The 17,362-nt window shown below is 57.8% G+C and overlaps 1 protein-coding gene across 2 annotated transcripts in view; it reads right to left on the bottom strand.

Annotated features, from left to right (window-relative positions):
* LOC122392311 (USP6 N-terminal-like protein) overlaps positions 1-17,362 on the bottom strand; it is a 35,937-nt gene that overhangs the window by 14,065 nt on the left and 4,510 nt on the right. Inside the window, exons 1-2 of one of the 2 annotated variants that reach the window (XM_043387025.1) lie at positions 13,508-13,618; positions 1-231 (exon numbers count right to left, since the gene is read on the bottom strand). In XM_043387025.1, coding sequence (XP_043242960.1) covers positions 1-179 — 179 coding nt within the window. In that variant the 5' untranslated portion in view covers positions 180-231; positions 13,508-13,618. Of the gene's footprint in view, positions 232-13,507; positions 13,619-17,362 lie in introns of those variants that run through there. The other variant, XM_043387024.1, reaches the window with a different exon arrangement.

The following is a 17,362-nucleotide window of genomic DNA, read 5'->3' as shown; positions in this document are numbered from 1 at the left end:
TGTATGAAGCCGTATCTGTCGGTGACGTGGTAGATCTCGAACTTGGGGTCCTCCCAGGGGTCGATCTGGGCGCCCTCCTCGCGGCCCAGGTCGTACTTGGCCACGATGGCGGCGCGCTCGGCGGCAGCGCGCGCCGCCAGCAGCTCGGCGTCGCCGCCGCGCCCGCCGGCCGGGCTCATGGCTGCAGCTCAGGCCGCCGCCGGGCCGCGCCGCGCCGCCCAACGGGGCCCGCTGTGAGCAGAGCGACGGAAGGGGTCAGTGGGGGACAGAGACAAGGCGTCAGCAGACAGCATAGACGCGGGACGGGGCAGCAGCAGACATCAGAGAGGCACGGGAGCATCAGTAGATGCCGGAGCTACGGGACAGGGCGTTAGCAGACACCAGAGACACGAGACGGAACTTCAGCTCGCATCAGAGAGACACAGGACGGGACGGGGCGTCAGCAGAGACACGGGACAGGGCGTCAGCAGACAGCAGAGCGACACGGGACAAGGCGTCAGCAGACATTAGAGAGACACAGGACGGGACGGGGCGTCAGCAGACACCAGGGAGACACGGGACGGGGCGTCAGCAGACAGCAGAGCGACACGGGACAAGGCGTCAGCAGACATTAGAGGGCAGGACAAAGTGTGAGCAGAAATAAGAGACACAGGACGAGGTAGTAGTATGGGCGGACAGGTTGCGTCAGCGGCTGTCACACTGCCAAAGTGAGTGACAGATACCGGTCAGCTAGCGGCCTGATAGTTACAGATGGAGACATGATCCGGGCTGGTGCAGCATGTTATCAGCAACAGACAGAGTTAGCGTGCGGACAGTGTTCTCGTTTCAGGGTCAAGGACAAGTACGGCATTTCGGAGCCGGTGCACATAACGTCAATCGTTAATAACGTGTGATCATCGTGTAATATACTGTATCCAATCTACTTGGAAGCCAATTTCCGCGATGGAGAAGATTCTGCCGTCCAAACGGCGCGAGATTAGGCCATAGAGAACAAATGCGAAGGCTAGGTCCGCTGAGAGTGGCCAAAAGATACCTCCGCCAACCCGAGGCCAATGAAGGGCGGGCTGGCGAGGAAGGCTTGCTTTCGTGACGGGTGACTGCATCTGCGGTGGGCGGTGGTAGACTGCGGGCGGGCGGTGCACCAGCTGGGTCAACACGGCCCTGTACGCCCCGGGAGGGTCCCCGGCCTCACGCGCTGCCGTGGGAGCGGCGCAATTACTGCGCCGTCGGAGCAGCTGGGACGCGCCGTGTTATTGCACGCCACACTCCGCATGAGAGCCGGGCGGAGAGGCGGTGGACGGCGGGCGGCGGGCGCTGGTGGTATTACCACTGGCACCGTGCCGTACCGGACCACGACAGTAGCCGGGTACAGCGGCAGTTGTCCACACAGCGGCGGACTCGGCCGAGCGGCGACAGTCGGCGGCCACTCCGCTGGCAGCGCCGGCCGCTCTCAGCTCTATTTACGGGCGTCGGACGGGACATTAGTGGCAGGGTGACGCCCCTTCCCACCGCCCCAGCCCCGGCGGAGAGAGATTCCGACGGACGGCGTCCCGGAGAGCGAGACTCGGCACTTTGCTGCCGGCGCCGGCACCCCGAGGACAGCGTCTGAGAGCGCCACTGGTGGCAGGCAGACCGAGGGAGTGTCGTACACAGCCGTAACACGGATGTCAGGAACCACGCGGAAAGGCGTCAAGGTTAGCCCGAACCTATGACAAGTTACGTAAATGGCTGACATGCAATGTGGCACTGGCGACCATATGACACGCCAACTTACGTAATTCATAACAATGCCAGCTCTGTGTGCACCTGTCCCTCATGATGTAAGGGTACGATTGGTGCTACCCATTGCTGAATGCAGCTACTGAAGGCCGGCGACTTTCCTGTCGGGCCGGAACTGCTCGCCCCGCCGCTGACTCAGCGTCACTGATTCGCCGCGGTGTGGTCACTGGGGGACTGGGCGGTGGTGTTCGATACTCGGCCGACATTCGGCCGGTTACGAGCCATGAACCGGCGGCGACAGCCACTATCGGAGGTCACAGCCGGACGGAGGACCCCGCCCTCCCGTACAGACAGCCGGACGGAGGACCCCGCCCTGCCGTACAGACAGCCGGACGGAGGACCCCGCCCTCCCGTACCTACAGACAGCCGGACGGAGGACCCCGCCCTGCCGTACAGACAGCTGGACGGAGGACCCCGCCCTGCCGTACAGACAGCCGGACGGAGGACCCCGCCCTCCCGTACCTACAGACAGCCGGACGGAGGACCCCGCCCTGCCGTACAGACAGCTGGACGGAGGACCCCGCCCTGCCGTACAGACAGCCGGACGGAGGACCCCGCCCTCCCGTACAGACAGCCGGACGGAGGACCCCGCCCTGCCGTACAGACAGCCGGACGGAGGACCCCGCCCTCCCGTACAGACAGCCGGACGGAGGACCCCGCCCTCCCGTACCTACAGACAGCCGGACGGAGGACCCCGCCCTGCCGTACAGACAGCCGGACGGAGGACCCCGCCCTCCCGTACAGACAGCCGGACGGAGGACCCCGCCCTCCCGTACAGACGCGGTCAGCGCCGCCGCCGTCCACTGGGGGGTGGCGGTCTGAGACAGTGTCTGCCGCGCCTGCCGGAGAGGGTGTGACACAGGATGATTGGGTTTCGGCAAATACAGAGAGTATGGAGGATGACTTTCAGGTGATTTACCAATAAATGAGATGAATAAATGAGAAAAAATAAACGGAAATGCTCAATCGCGTAAAACTAAGCTGAAACGAATTTTTCAACGAACTTGGAAAAAACACTAACTCAAAGCACCGACTAAATCCCAACAGACACAGCCAGTCAGCCCAATGATCCTCTGTAAACACTCCACGAAGCCGGCCAATCCGTCCACAATCTGTCCTAATGCCCACAGGCCGCAGAGAGCCGAGTCCATTAGCGAGCAATCGGAGCCAACAACTCGTTATCCAGTCCAGTCCGGTGTGGAAGTCCTTCATCCAGTCCACCAGCGCCACCACTCATCTCAACTCATCCCACCAGTTTACCACACAGTCCCGGTGGGTAGCGTATCTACCAGCCTATTCCAGACCGCCAGTCCACCAGCAGACCGTCACCCGATCTCCGGCAGCCACACAGCGCCGCGGCCCACCGCGACCCGGCTACATACCACAGTACCACACACCACGGCCCGGCCACAGAGGTCAGCCCGGCCGCCAACGGTCGGCCCCCGGGGACGGGTGACCGCAGCGGCCGTGTGCGTTACACATCGCCGACCTCCTGCGGCGTAGTGGCGAACTCTGGGTATTTGTGTCAACTGGTAACATCAAGTCGCAACTGGCTGGCGGACTATGTAAGCCCGGGTAGCGTAAGGTAGCCGAGGCCATGAGTGCAATGCATGTCTGCATGCCATGTGTCCGAAATCCACCCGGCTGCCCGTTCCCTAACTGGCCGACTGGGCTGCTGTAGTCACTGCCACTGCAGCTGTGCCTCTGGGGTCACCGGGTCACTCCAGCGGCCAGCCGTCGCTCGTTGGCGCCGTTGCACAGCAGAGAGTGAATCTAACCCGAGGAACTGACTGGCAACTGGGGGCCTAGACTGAACTAGACTCGATTGACTGGGATAGGTCGGAGGATGATTGGGTGGACGAGAAGAGGGATGATCGTGAGTAGTGACTTCAAGCGAAGCTCCATCCCGGGAGCGACGTCGAACCTCGCTGATGTCATCAGTAAGAGTGAAACGTGATTCAGCATTTGCGCTTCAGTAAGCGGGCGACCACAGCGGCGTTTATGGGTGACCGCAGCGCATAAGAATCCTGTTCACACTCCAATGGGTTGCCAATTAACTCAACTACCCATCGAGCTTCCTCACAAAACCTACCGGAGTTCCCAGTCGGAAGCGCCACCACCCGATACGCCAATCCACGAGGTCTGTCCAAGCCCGGTCAATGGAGCCAGCGGACACAGGTACCCATTGACTATAAAAAATACCGATCGCCGGAGTCAACACTCCGGTAACCCTGGCGTCATGCATTGGTCATCCATCCACCGTCGGACAGCACGGACGGACAGACGAACAGACGGAAACGTGACCAGGTGACGCGGCGCGCCGTTCGCAGAAGGACCCATCACGTGACTGAACACCCAGGGGAGGTGCCATCGCGCCGCGAGCGACAAGGCGCCATTGATTAAACACCGGCTGGGACGGTAGGCTCGGCGGGGCAGTGTGGTGTCCCTGAGGGCGGGTGTTGGGCTAACACCAGACACGGTACTGGTGGGGGCTATCGCTCACCAGTGGCTCTCTGCCAGGACAGGGGGGAGAGCGAGGGTCAGCTGAGAGTGGACGTGTGGACGTGCCGGGCGGGAGCACGTCCAGCTGAGCTCACCGCGCGCACCGGACCAGAGCGGGCGGCACGGCACGGCACGGCACACGGCACGGCACGGCACACGGCACACTCACACGGAGAGGGAGGTGACCCGTGCCGCGCGGTCCATCGGGCACCACCGAACGGCACTGCACTGTTATACGAGCTGGTCCAGTCACCGACCACTGCGGCCACAGCCGAACACGGAAAATGGATCACAGCGCGCAGCTGAGGCAGGCCTGGCTGAGGTGAAAATACAGTGGCGTGTCACTAACGCAAAGGACACCAATGTGCACCGCACCAGGCCCTGATTGACACGCGCGCAGTGGTGCACACTTGCACACACCAGTCAATCTTTTCGCCTATAGTTCACGATAAAAGGAAGTTGGATGAGATTCAGTAAGAAGCACTATTGTACCGGTGGTGTCCGATCAGTGGGGAGGGACCCGGGTCGTCTCTACCCGGGGGGTATGCCCGGACCATATTGGCAGGGGACACTCCGTCGCCGCCGCCTACAGTTGTTACCTGTCACCTCCACACAAACAGCGCACCGCGGCGACGACCCCCGCCCCGTCCCCCCCCCCCCACACAGCAGTGGGCGCGGGCTGCGGCCGACACGCCGGCTGTGCTGGCCGTGTCAGTCGGGGGGGGGGGGACCGGGGGGGGGGGGGGGTACGGTACGGTGGCGGTGTCAGCCGCAGGGGGAAGGTGGTAGTCCTGTAGCACAGGTGCGGCGCATGAAAGGCCTGCCACCGCTCCCATTGACGAGCCGCGCCGCTCAGCAGCCGAGCGGCGGACACTAATATTTACCAAACAGACGTCGGCCCAGTCTCGGCGGCCGCCAGCCAGCCTTGGACCTCAATGGCGGCACTGATGACTCGCCAACACTTTGCGGGCGGCCAGGGTCGTCCGAACCGACCCCGCTGAGCGCCGTCTGACCCCGACCACCGCGGGCGACCCTCGCCCGGTCAGGTGTTAGCCGGAGAGCCTATCGGAGTCGGTGGAGGACCCTCGACTGATCGCTCCAGAATCACACGGACAAGTTCTGCCGACGGAGCTGGAATAGCCGGTGGACGGGGCAGAATAGCGATCGACTGACGGCGACGGCGTTGCCCCAGACTAGGTGTGGTATGGGGGGGGGGGGGGGATGATACGGCGGCGGTGCCCCAGACTAGGTGTGGTATGGGGGATGATACGGCGGCGGTACCCCAAACTAGGTGTGGTATGGGGGATGATACGGCGGCGGTACCCCAGACTAGGTGTGGTATGGGGGATGATACGGCGCCGAGACGTAAACAGACCATTTCGTCAGACGGCATCCCAGAGAGTCTCATCAATAACACAGCGAGAGGGGAGAGAGCGAGTGGAGAGATCCGGCGGGAGGGGACGGAGGCGGTGGAAAGGCTATTACCGAATGCTAAAATAGCTACCGATATACCTGATAAGCGATGCTGAAACTGGATTCAGCTTGGGTAGGAGGGATATCTTCGAGATGACGCCAAAGTAGAGTTAATCGAGCAATCAACGTGCTATTTGCGATGCGAATTGCGAATAGTAAAATTCAGTCAAAACTTTCATATTCTCCCAATGTAATATCAAGAATCCGGAAGCCGTAAGCAGTACCAGTACAAAATCGATGAAGCCCCAAACGGAGATCCCGGCCATCGCACTGCAGCAGCGGAACAAACACAGGATCAACATAAGCAGCGCCCTATGCCGTAACGTATTTCCAGCTGCCCGCTCCTGCAATGTGAATAGCTGGGAAAGGGGCGCCAGCGCCAGTCCGCCATTGGCATCTAGCGAGGAAGTGGAAAGCAAGGGGATAGACTATCTCCTCCAGAATTAAAATGAGGATTTCCAGACAGGTGCGGACGCGGACGATGGCTCTCCCGCCGCAGTAAGAATTAGCATCCCTCCATCGCCCCAGCACCGGCCCCGCCGTGCCGGACCGTGAACTGGCACCTCCAGAGTGTGTGAGTCGGCGCACCGCGCGGAGCGGCCCTGCCGTTCAGGTAAACCATCCCTCCGTAAACTCTGCCGGCGCGGCGACTCGCACCGGGCCGGAGCTCCGAGCTCTGGCTGACCTCCAACCTCCAGCTGACCTCCGCAGGTCACAGGTCACCGGTAACCAATTACCCAACGGCCCGGTACCGTGCGAACCGCGATTTCCGCGAAGCCCGTCTCCGCGCGGCCGGCACCCCGGCAGTGTTCTCAGTGGAACGGGCTGGGGCCGACCGTTCCCGCCTCCAGTGCGTCGTCTCTACACTCAAACCAGCCCAGAAGCGAGTCGGAATAAGCCGCCATTCATAGGCGCCACTGACGACAGGCATGCATATATGAATGAGGAAACGGGCTCCGGTGTTTGGAGGAAAGGCACAACACGGAAACTTCCGGTCCCTGGATAAACGTAAAAAGAATATCGGGAACATTGGATGGACAAACTGAATAGCAACGGGCGACAGCAGGGCTTCGAAATGTCAATAGCGGTGTCAATAGGTGGCGAGATGATAACTGGGGTTTTATCATGTAGCTCCTTTCAAAACATGAAATAAAAACAGATCTAACCAAACACTACCAGAGTATTTCAGTATGATCAAATTCAGTCAATTCAGGGCACGTCCGGCTTCGCTCTCCAGATCCTATCGATAATCTAAACAGAATCAACATCGCTAACACTCAGCAATGTTTACGGCTCCGCGGCTGTTTCAGTTGGCGTCACCTGGCATTTGGGTTCGATCAGGCCTCAGTCGGACCCCCTTTAGACCTCAATTGGACCCCATCCATTCATCAGTCTAGTCCGTTCGGTCCTCGGTTGTCTGTTCAGCCCCCAGTCTGGTCTGTTCAGTCGTCAGTCAGACACTATTCAGTCCTCAGTCGGATCCTCAGTGTCCAGTCTACGCTGTTCAGTTCTCAGTCTATCTCGTTCAGCACCGAGTGCCGTCGGTTCCCGGTCAGCCGGCAGCGGCTGCACGACCGTCACCGGGCCGTAGCACACAGTCAGCACCCGTGACCCGTGACCCGTGACCCGTGCAGGGAGCCAGCGGCCGTGTCCGGTCACTCACCCGCCCTCCAGCCCGGCCGGTGGCGGTTACCCTGACCCCACACCGTCAGCCAGTCTTACGTGAAGCATACCGCGCACAGCGCGGTAGGCGGAGGAGGCAGGACCTACCGTCGTGCCACGATGGAGCTCGTTGCCAGACTCAGGCCACTGGAAGTTGCTGGTGGGAGTATCGCCAGTTCACCAGGATTCTGATGTTGAGAAGATACCACTGGCAATGGTAATTGGTGGAAAAAAAATACCCCACTGTCGGGTAAATCACTGACCACGATCAGCCGACTTTAGCACAGTGCACAACACTACACGCTGAGGTCGCAGGCACTATCAGAGCCACTCTGCCAGCCGACACTGCTCGCCGCAGAAGCCGGCAGCTAGCACCACCAGTAGCGCTCGGCACACGCCCCCTCCCACCACCCCACGGCTCGGTGCGGGCGGTCGGCGCTCCCGCCGACCTGGCCACCGGCGGCCGACTAGCCCAGCTGGTGCCGGCGCCGGCCGTGACGGCTCGCCGTTCCCGCCGGCGTCCGAGCCGCCCCGACCCGGCCGGCCTCCACTCCGACCCGCGAGCACCGCAGAGATGCCGGGACACGGCAGACAGATGGCAGGAACCGGCGGGCCGTTAACGGACGAGTTGCCAAAGAGTTGTCCATCACTCTACACTCCCCAGTATTGGAATTGATGGCGGCTTCTCAGACAAATTGATGGCGACATTGTGGGACTTCGTACGACCTTGATACGAGTTCGGTGCGAACGACCGTCGGACGAGCCGCCCCGCTCGTGACGCGATGTCGTCTGGTCGTGATCCGACACTTTCCGCGAACCATGTGCCGGGGACGAGCACCGGTCTGGCGGCTTTAACCCGTCCCACTTCAGCGGCCGGCGCGGTGTTTTTGTTATTTAGGCCAAAAACGCCGGACCGCGGCGGCATATCCCAGCACACCCGGTGGTGCGGGTGATCCGATTCTGCACTCTGGCCGCGGCAGGACCCCGGCCGGTCGGACTGGTGGGCTGGTCAGTCCGTCAGTCAGTCCGTCAGTTCCGAACGGCTCACCCTGCAGTCTGCACCCTGGTTCTCTGGCTTGGCCCTGTCCGTCCGTCAAGCCGTCGGCCTCTGACGGAAGCCGTGTACTCCCAGACATACAGTCGGCACACCGGGGGGGGGGGGGCGCCGCCCGCTCCCGATATAACCCGCCTTCCGGGCTTCCTCTGCGGCTCCGTCCGTCACCAGCTCGGCCCGGCGCAGCGTTAAGAGTTCCCACCCGGCGGCGGCGCGGCTGGAGGAGAGTCTGGAGGGCCGCGCCGGGCTGTTACCATCCGGAAACAGCAGCGGCGCATGGCGGTCGGACGGGCACGGATCGCCGACCCTCGATCAACTGCAGGCCGCTGGTGCCGACTGGGGCGTGGGGCACCCCAGGACGACAGAGGTCGCACGCCCACAGGACGCCCACAGCACGCCCGCAGGCCCAAAGGACGCCCACATGTCACCCACAGACCAAACGCCCACGGGACACCAACCGGTCACACAGTCGCCGAAGTTCCGGACCCGCGCCAACCGAGCCGCGGCGTCTCGACTTCCGTCGAACGGCCCAAACGTAAACACAGGGCCGGACACGCCTCGGCGCCGGCCCGGTTGATAGCACGCGCTATCACCGCCCGGATATCGGAGGTAGCTCAGCTGATCCGGACGTGATAACACGCACTATCACGGCCCGGATATCGGAGGTCGGCAGCCGTATCTCACGGCCTCTGCAGGTGCAGCTGTACCGACAGGCTGAGCTACACACTCAGAGATACAGACCGCTGTCTAAAATTGTGACGAATCGCCAACATAGCCGCTATAGTTAAACACGCACATTGGAAGTCTCAAGAACAGGGTGAAATGGGAGGACTGCCACAAACCTGTGACCGTTTCATCAACTGTCATCAACTTGTAAAGACACCGCAAATCAGTTATATCTTCCCGCCCAGAACAGAGCATTTCAGTTGTCATCCTTCGTGGCTTTATGAACACCTGGGCTGGAGCCGGTCAGCGACAGTCCACAAATACTCCGGCGGTAGGTAATGTGCCACTGGCACCAAAGGTCAGTGGCCGGACGGATGTGCCGCGGGTAACTGCTGGCCCGCCGCCGCCAGCTCCGTCCGCCTCTGAGCAGTGCCGCGTCAGCAGCAGGCCGATAATGAGGCGGTGTCCGGTCAGCAGAGAGCCAGCTGGGGGCGGCGGCGGCGTCATCAGCTGACGGCACAGAAACGCGCCGCCGCCGCCCACCCGACCGTCCCACCCGATAGGAGCACGGCACGGGCGGCACGCCGCCTTCACGGCACGGACTGAGACGGCGGAGCTTATCCTCTTCTTCCGGCGGCACGACAGAGCCGTCTCAACGGGTCACACGCTGACAATCAGGTAATGACAGCGAGGGGGATTAGATGACGATAGGGTAGATATGCGATGCCAAAATAAAGAGTGGAAAAACAGCGACACTGGACTTGGAGCTAAGCAAGCTTTCACGCGTCAGAAGATCGAGAGAAGATAACCACGTGAATGATGTGCGGGGAAAAACATTAGCCCAACAGGACAAACGCATCACAAGTGAGTAATTCAGCTATTTAAAACAGACAGCAGTCATTTGCCAATGGAGTAGCCATCGGCAGCAAGTTCTACTTCCAACGAAAGTCCATTTCGGAATTACGGCTCACCAGAGCGTCCCGCTGGAGCGCCGCATGCCGTATAATATGTTCGGGCCAGGTATAAACCCCATGATGGCCGCGCAGTGGACGTCGGGCAGGACACGGAGCCCGGCCGGTCGTCACGGCACCGGGTCAGCGGCAGCGCCGCCGAGCCGACCTCAGATTACACCCGCCGGGAAACAAACGAGGGGACAGGCGTCCGGGCTATTCGCCTCGTGACACCTCGCTAGGTGGCAGCACTGTAGAACCGTATAGATAGGATAGCGAATATGGCGCACGAGTTACGAATACCGGTAAACATGTATTTCTGTATCAGCTTCAGTGGAAATTGGGGTTGGGGGAAGCTGATTATTATCGATTTTGATTCCTTTTATGTAACGTTTTGAGTTTTTGACCTTTGGAGTAAATTACCCTGCTATCCCTAGTGAATATCATACAGCATTTGGCTGCATAAATCGCCATGACCTTTGACTTCTGGTCTCAGTCTGAAGCAGCTTACAAAGACGCATGGCAATTCGTTAAATGATCTTGTTGCCATTATTAGCATGGACATATTTCAGGCAATAAGGTGCATATGCATTATGCAATCTTTCATGTTGTAGCAATAGCATGGTATGACAATGACATGACCACACAAGTACAAAAGACAGGACTCAGACTACAACTAGTGGCATTTGACCGATATCGGAAGTCAGAAGTGATGGCTGCCAACCCGATTCCACTGCTAACAGCAGCTGTTCCACTATGCAAGGGTTTCTGAGGCAGCTTCCAGCAGCAGGCTGCAGCCCTGGAAGGAAGGAACAGAGGAGTCTTGCTGCCAACCCTGAAAACCCACTTGCTGCTGAGAGGGCTGCTTGTTTCGAGGAGGTAGCTGAAGGGATTAGACCTAAAATTAAGTCTGTTGTTCGCATGTGTGGTGCAGCACAATATGCTACATGTGTTCTGCACATGTGTCCAGCAGAGCACAGAACATATTTAGCTCATTGCACCTCACCTCAGTCACCTCCTTGCTCAGCATTGAATTGACAAATGGTCTGCTCAGTGCTCTATTAGTTACAACCTCTGCTCAGTGCTTTAGAAGTTGGTGCAGTATTGGTGGCATTAGAGGCATTGTAATCAATGATACGTTCACAGCTGGCCTGAATTTGCACATCTATCTCTTTTGTTTCCTGAACTATATCAACATCATATGATCAAAGGTGTGAGAATACTACCTGGGAGAGGGAAGCAATCTGATGTCCTCGGGTGTTCATTCATACCTTCCCTTCAACAAGCCTGCGGTACCCTGAATTATTTTCATTGCCAGTTTTAGGCCATTTATCTTTCACATATGTAGCTGATAACTGAATGGAAGAATGTAAAAGTCACAAATTTTTGGTGTCAGTGGTCATAAGGCCCACCCTCTGAAGCCCTATGAATCTGAAGTGATAACTCAGAACTGAGTTTGAATTACACAGATAACATATCCAACCCCCTATCATTGGGAGCAGAATCAGTCCCTTCTGAACCGAATACATCCCTCATTCCCTGCTCAGTGCTCAGGCTAGTAGCTACTGCTTATTGGCCCTGACATGCAGATATCATTAGCAAAAAGCAATGTGAAATGAACATGTCCCTTCGCCTTCCGGGCGCCGTTCGAGTAGCTGGTTTTGTAAGTCTGTTCCATTCCATCCCACTGGTCAACAGGTCATTTGAAAGGCTGGGCGAACCCGCACTGAACTCACCGTTGGGCGTTGGCCCGCACCAATCATTCTACATCGGCACCCGAGAGTCCGCGCTGGTTTCTGAAGGCTACAATCTACAGGTCTTTGAGGGCTCCACAGTGACGTTTTGGGGCCCATCGCAGGTCCTTAAGTTCCGACGGTAGTCAATGAGGACCTTATGCAGGTTTCCGAGAACTCCATGCCTATTTCTGAGGGCCCCACGTCGGCCTGTGACGGGCTATAAAAGGTGAATGTCTTATGCCGGCATATGAATGCTCTTAAGATCTCAGGGCGGTTCCAAAGCATCGGGCGGTACCTACCTACGTAGAAAACCGTTACGGCGAGGGTTCAGACAATGTGCCCGGAACCTTGCTCTTTCGGCGGATTGCAATATCCTTATCGGCCGCCCTTACCGCCCTAACATTGGTTGTGATCACCAGTACTGCTTACAAAGTGCCACGGGACGCTTTGTTCAGGGCCCTTTTGACTGTGAAAGGATGTATGATAGGCTATGCGAATCATTATTCGTGATCTATGAGGAATTTGTCGTCGAATTATGTGCATTGCTTTCCAATTTTGAAAGAAAAAGTATTCGAAATCCGAGGTCTCGTGAGATTAGACCGGCCGGTCTGCCTGCGGAGCGGCCGCCGGATCCTACCTATAGTAGTTCAGGAAACGGCCACCAGATGTCAGCCACTTCTGAGTCACGAGGCGAATGGAACTGATTGTCAATGGAGCTGTCGACAATTCGACAGTCATCAGGCAGTAAAACCCGGAATTATAAATATATATGCTTGACACACTGTCTGCTTATAAAAATATAAGGTCAGCGATGCCAAAAGCAGATGATTAAACTGGAGGATTCGATAGAAGCAATAGTCATAAAACGAATCCTATGCCAACTTCTATAGCATGTAGAGTGTAGGCAATGACCGACAGCAGTGCCAGAAGTTTGTACGACACGGCGCTGACTTAGGCACACGATCGCGCCTCTCGCGACCGGCCCCAGTTTAGTCGCCAGCAGAGCCGGTCCCGACTCCCGGTCGACCGGGGCTCCGTGGAATTAACTACCTTCCAGCAGCCCGTCTGATTACCCGTGTGGTTGGCCGTGGTGTCGTATTCACTGAGAGGCGCCAGAGCCTCGGGCGGTGGTCCTCGGTCCCGGGTCCGACGGTCCCCGGTCCAACAGTCCGGCGGTCCCCCCCCCCCCGGTCTGACGGGTCCCGGCTGCTGTCGCCCGGCGCGGCAGAGCAGCTCGAGAACGGCATCGATCCGACCCTGCCCCCTCCCCCGCCCCCTCCCTCGCCGTTGCCGTCGGGCGGCGCGTGGCCGGGGCAAGGTCACGAAGAACGCCGGGTAGAGGAGAGAGCGGCGGGAGGAGAGAGAGAGAGAGAGAGAGAGAGGGGGGAGAGAGAGGAGCTGAAGGAGAAAACAGACGCGAGGCCGGCGAAGGTGGGACAGAGATCCGACAAAAACACTCGCGAAAGTGGACATTCAGTGGAGAAACGACACAGAAGTAGGCTGGATAGTGAGACGGCTGCCTAAAAAGCAGATAAGAGCGAGCTCGGACAGGATTGATCGACTGATTAGTGTAATCAACAAGTCACAGCCAATTTTGTGCCTGCAGAAACTCCATATCCAAAATAAGAAAATATAAAAGGCACGCGAACTACCCGAACAATAAATAGTGAGCCACGGGTACCCACCGTTGGGTCTGCGCGCCGAATACGTCGCACTCGGAGGATACCTGTCACCGGCAGCGCGTCTCGCTCGGAACTGGCGCTCAGGAAGTAAACACTGACCCTAAACAGCAGCTCGATAGGCGGGTATCCGGTGAATCAGTCGCGTGTGCCCCGACATCGCCCGTTATGGACACAGGTACACACTGCTCAACGGTCACTCTTCAAGAGCCTGACAGCAATCTGGGCGATAGCAGACCACTTCTGGCGAGGACGAATGGCGTCCTATCGTGCCACGGAACTTGTGGGATCCGATAACACTTGACAGAATGGACTGCCACTGAATCAACACGTCTTACCTCACCTCACCTGCGTCATCGAACTCGGCCCCAATTCACATAACTGATCGACACCCTTCAGATTCCGCCGGAACCAACCTCTGCAGCGCGTCCAAACCTACCCCAACGCGCCGACCGAGCTTCCAAGCCTCTGACGGCACTCGAGCCGCACTCGGCGCGTCACCGCCGGCAGTGACGTCACGGAACTAGTGACGTCAGATCCGATGACGTCGGCGCGCAGGCCGGAAGTGGCGGGAAGGAGGGCCGCCGCCCCGCCGCCGACCTCTGCCTGCGCGCACAGACGGAGGACTGGTATGCGAGTAGCTAGGTACGCCCCCGGCACATACCAGACGGCCAGAAATGCCAACCGACGGCATATCTCCACAGAAGGATCAGACCTCATCGCGCTGGGCATCACCGACGCGGACGGGGACACTGAACACTGGCGCGGCAAACTGCACACTGTGGAGGAGAGCGAGTGACGAGCACTCCTTTTTCTAATGATTCATTCATCTAGGTATAAGTTCTTTTGCATCAACAAGGTCATCCCCTTCCACTCCTGTCCATCACTGTGGAAGTGTGGACCATAATATAATGGGCCATACACTAGCCCAAGGCCCCAAAAACTCGGACCTCAATCATCTTTCCCTAATTCACCTTAATTAGGTAATGAGTAATCTTTATCTCAACCCTTATTCAAACAACATGACCACAGACAAAGGTCACATAAAAATGAATGACCGAAGTTAAGTCTACAGGTCATAGCTGGGGGGATCCGTGCTATCGTAAGTTATATCGGACGTGGCTGCGAAACTTCTCTCGGTACGAAACTTCTCTTGATCGGAAGAAAATCGGAGGGATGAAAAAGAAAGAGCGGCAAATCGGAGCTACGTTGTACGTAAGTTGTTTCGCAGCGTTTAAATGCCAGTTTTACTACGATTTAAATGCCAAGCAGATCAGCTGACCTCGTAGTACCATGTCGATAAGGTCGAATTCCCCATACGTCTATAGTGTAAAAGTGACCCCTATTGCAAATGGGCTGTCAGGGACATCTCCTCCTCTGTAAATTTGGAGGGATCATGTGTCGGCATTCCCACTTTCGTTTCGGAGTCCATCTGTTCCATTTGGAGCCCGTCAGTTGGCGTCAAGAGTTGGCGCAGCGAGCGCCCCGAAGACTGCGTCTGCGCACGAGGCTTCGCGATGGAGTATTTTGACGAAATCGCCCTCGCTGCAGAAGAAATAGAGGGACTTGTTGAGAAAGAGGAGGCCGCAGTGTGCCGACGACTTTAAACTGTACGCCAACGCCAAGACCAAGGCAATCAGGGGGCGCTCAGATGATCGGGAGGTTTCAAATGATCAGGGACCCACCAGGTGACCAGGGAACCCTCTGATAACCAGGGGTCCTTCCAGTAACCAGGGACTCCTTCAATAACCAGGGGCCCCTCAGTAAACGTGGGCCACTCAGGTTACTGCAAGAGACAGGAGTCCCTTATAACCAGGGACCGGCAAGGTCTCTCAGGTCCGTTTTTGACAAAGCTGTTATTGACGTCATATGCGAGCCCTTTGCCACCAGCAGAGGGCCCTTTCAAGCCTTTTTAGGGCCGTTTAACGTCTCTTGAGTTTCCTTTGAGGCTAAGGGCCTCTTCAGCAGCCGAGGGGTCTTTGAGGCCTTTTTAGGGCCTCTTAACGTCAGCTGACGACCGTTGGACGCCATCTGAGGACCGTTTGGGGCCTTCTGATGGCCAGTAGATGCCAACTGTGGGCTCTCTGACACCAGCTGAGGGCACGCTGACACCAACTGGGGGCCTCCTGACACCAGCTAAGGGCGCTTTTATATTTGAAACGAGCTCAGGGCCCTTTGACGCCCTTTGAGACCTTCTCAGGTCCGTTTGACGCCAGCAGAGGACCCTTCGGGGTCATATGAGGGCCCTTTGCTGCCTTCTAAGCGGCCTTTGAGGCTTTTTGAGGGCCGCTTGACGCCACCTGAGGACCGTTGCGGTTGGACTCCAGTTACGGACCGTTTGAGGCCTTCTGATGGCCATTTTGCGCCAACTGAGGGCCCTCTGACACTAGCTGGGGGCCCTCTGACACCAGATAAGGGCCCTTTAAGACCTTCTGAAGTCCGGTTAACGCTAGTGGAGGGCCTTTTGAGGCCAAATGAGGGCCCTTTGAGACCTTATAAGGGCTCCTTGAGGCTTTTGAGGGCCGCGTGACGGCATCTGAGGACCGTTGTACTCCAGCTGACGACCGTTTGAGGCCTTCAGATGGACTTTTGGCGCCAGCTGAGGAGGGCTCACTGACACCAGCTAGGGGCCCTCTGACACAAGCTAAGGACTCTTTAAGGCCTTCGGAGGGTCGTTTGACGCGAGCTCAGGGCCCCCTGACGCAGGTTTAGGGCCCTTTGACGCCCTTTAAGGTCTTCTGAGGTAGGTTTAACGTTGGCTGAGAGCCCTTTGAACCCATCTGAGGGCCCTTTGAGGCCATCTTGTGGCCCTTCATTTGGCCATCTGAGGGCCCTTTGACACCAGATGAGGGCCATTTGACGCTAACCGAGGGCCCTTCGAGACCATCTGAGGACCCGGTGGCCCCATCTGTGGGCCCTTTGAGGTCTTTTGAGGGCCATTGAAATTTCACCACAATACCCCTGGCTGCGCTACTGGGCATTTATGGACTCGTATGGGCCTGCTGGGGAACGAAATGGGCCCTCCCGGTCTTTTCAATCATTATTTCAGTTCATTTTACATGGTCTTCGGCGGTCTAAAGATTAGGGGCCCCAACTCGAATGGGGGGCCCGTGTGCCCTCTCCTGTGTGCGGCCTTGCCGACACTACACCGCTTCCCCTCCCTCCGCCATAAACGCACCGCTGCACTGTTAGGCGCCGACAAATACGGACCGGCGCCGCAACCGGCTCCCCCGCGGCCTGCCTCGCGTTGACATAGCACTTCCCGAACACCAGTGTAACCCCCACGCGGCCTACTATGGACGTCAAACCCCTTGAGACCCCACTTTTTTGCGATAATTTTTAAATGCGTCAACTTTCGTTGACAATATTCTGGCAATGTGTGTTTCAGAACCTGCCGAAACTTTTATTACTAAGGTATTTTGACGCCAAACGATTATGAAAGGTACTTCTCATTCACTCGTAATGTTAAGGTCAATTCAGGCCCGGGCAGAGGCTTGCGCTCGGCCACACTCGAGCCCCGCCACCAGCGCCATCTGCTCTTAATGTCATCTACCAGCGCCCGCTACCGTTACCAGCTACCGTCCACCATCAAGCCTGAATGGAGCGCGAGACGCGAGTGACCGGTCGCCGGGCAAGGAGCGCCGGAGGGGTAGGGCTGAGTTTAGCGCTGACGTCATTACGTGGCTCCGCCCCACGAGCGCGTAGCCTCTACCCAAACAGCAGATTCGTTCCGTGAAATTTAACATTACGAGTGAATGAGAAGTACATTTCAATCGTTTGGCGTTAAAATACCTTAGTAATAAAAGTTTCGGCAGGTTCTGAAACACACATTGCCAGAATATTGTCAACGAGAGTTGACGC

This window comes from Amphibalanus amphitrite, unplaced genomic scaffold (genome assembly GCF_019059575.1).
Source record: "Amphibalanus amphitrite isolate SeventyFive unplaced genomic scaffold, NRLGWU_Aamphi_draft 000481F_arrow, whole genome shotgun sequence".
In the NCBI taxonomy this organism is placed as follows: domain Eukaryota; kingdom Metazoa; phylum Arthropoda; class Thecostraca; order Balanomorpha; family Balanidae; genus Amphibalanus; species Amphibalanus amphitrite.
This window is presented reverse-complemented; position numbering and strand designations above follow the sequence as displayed.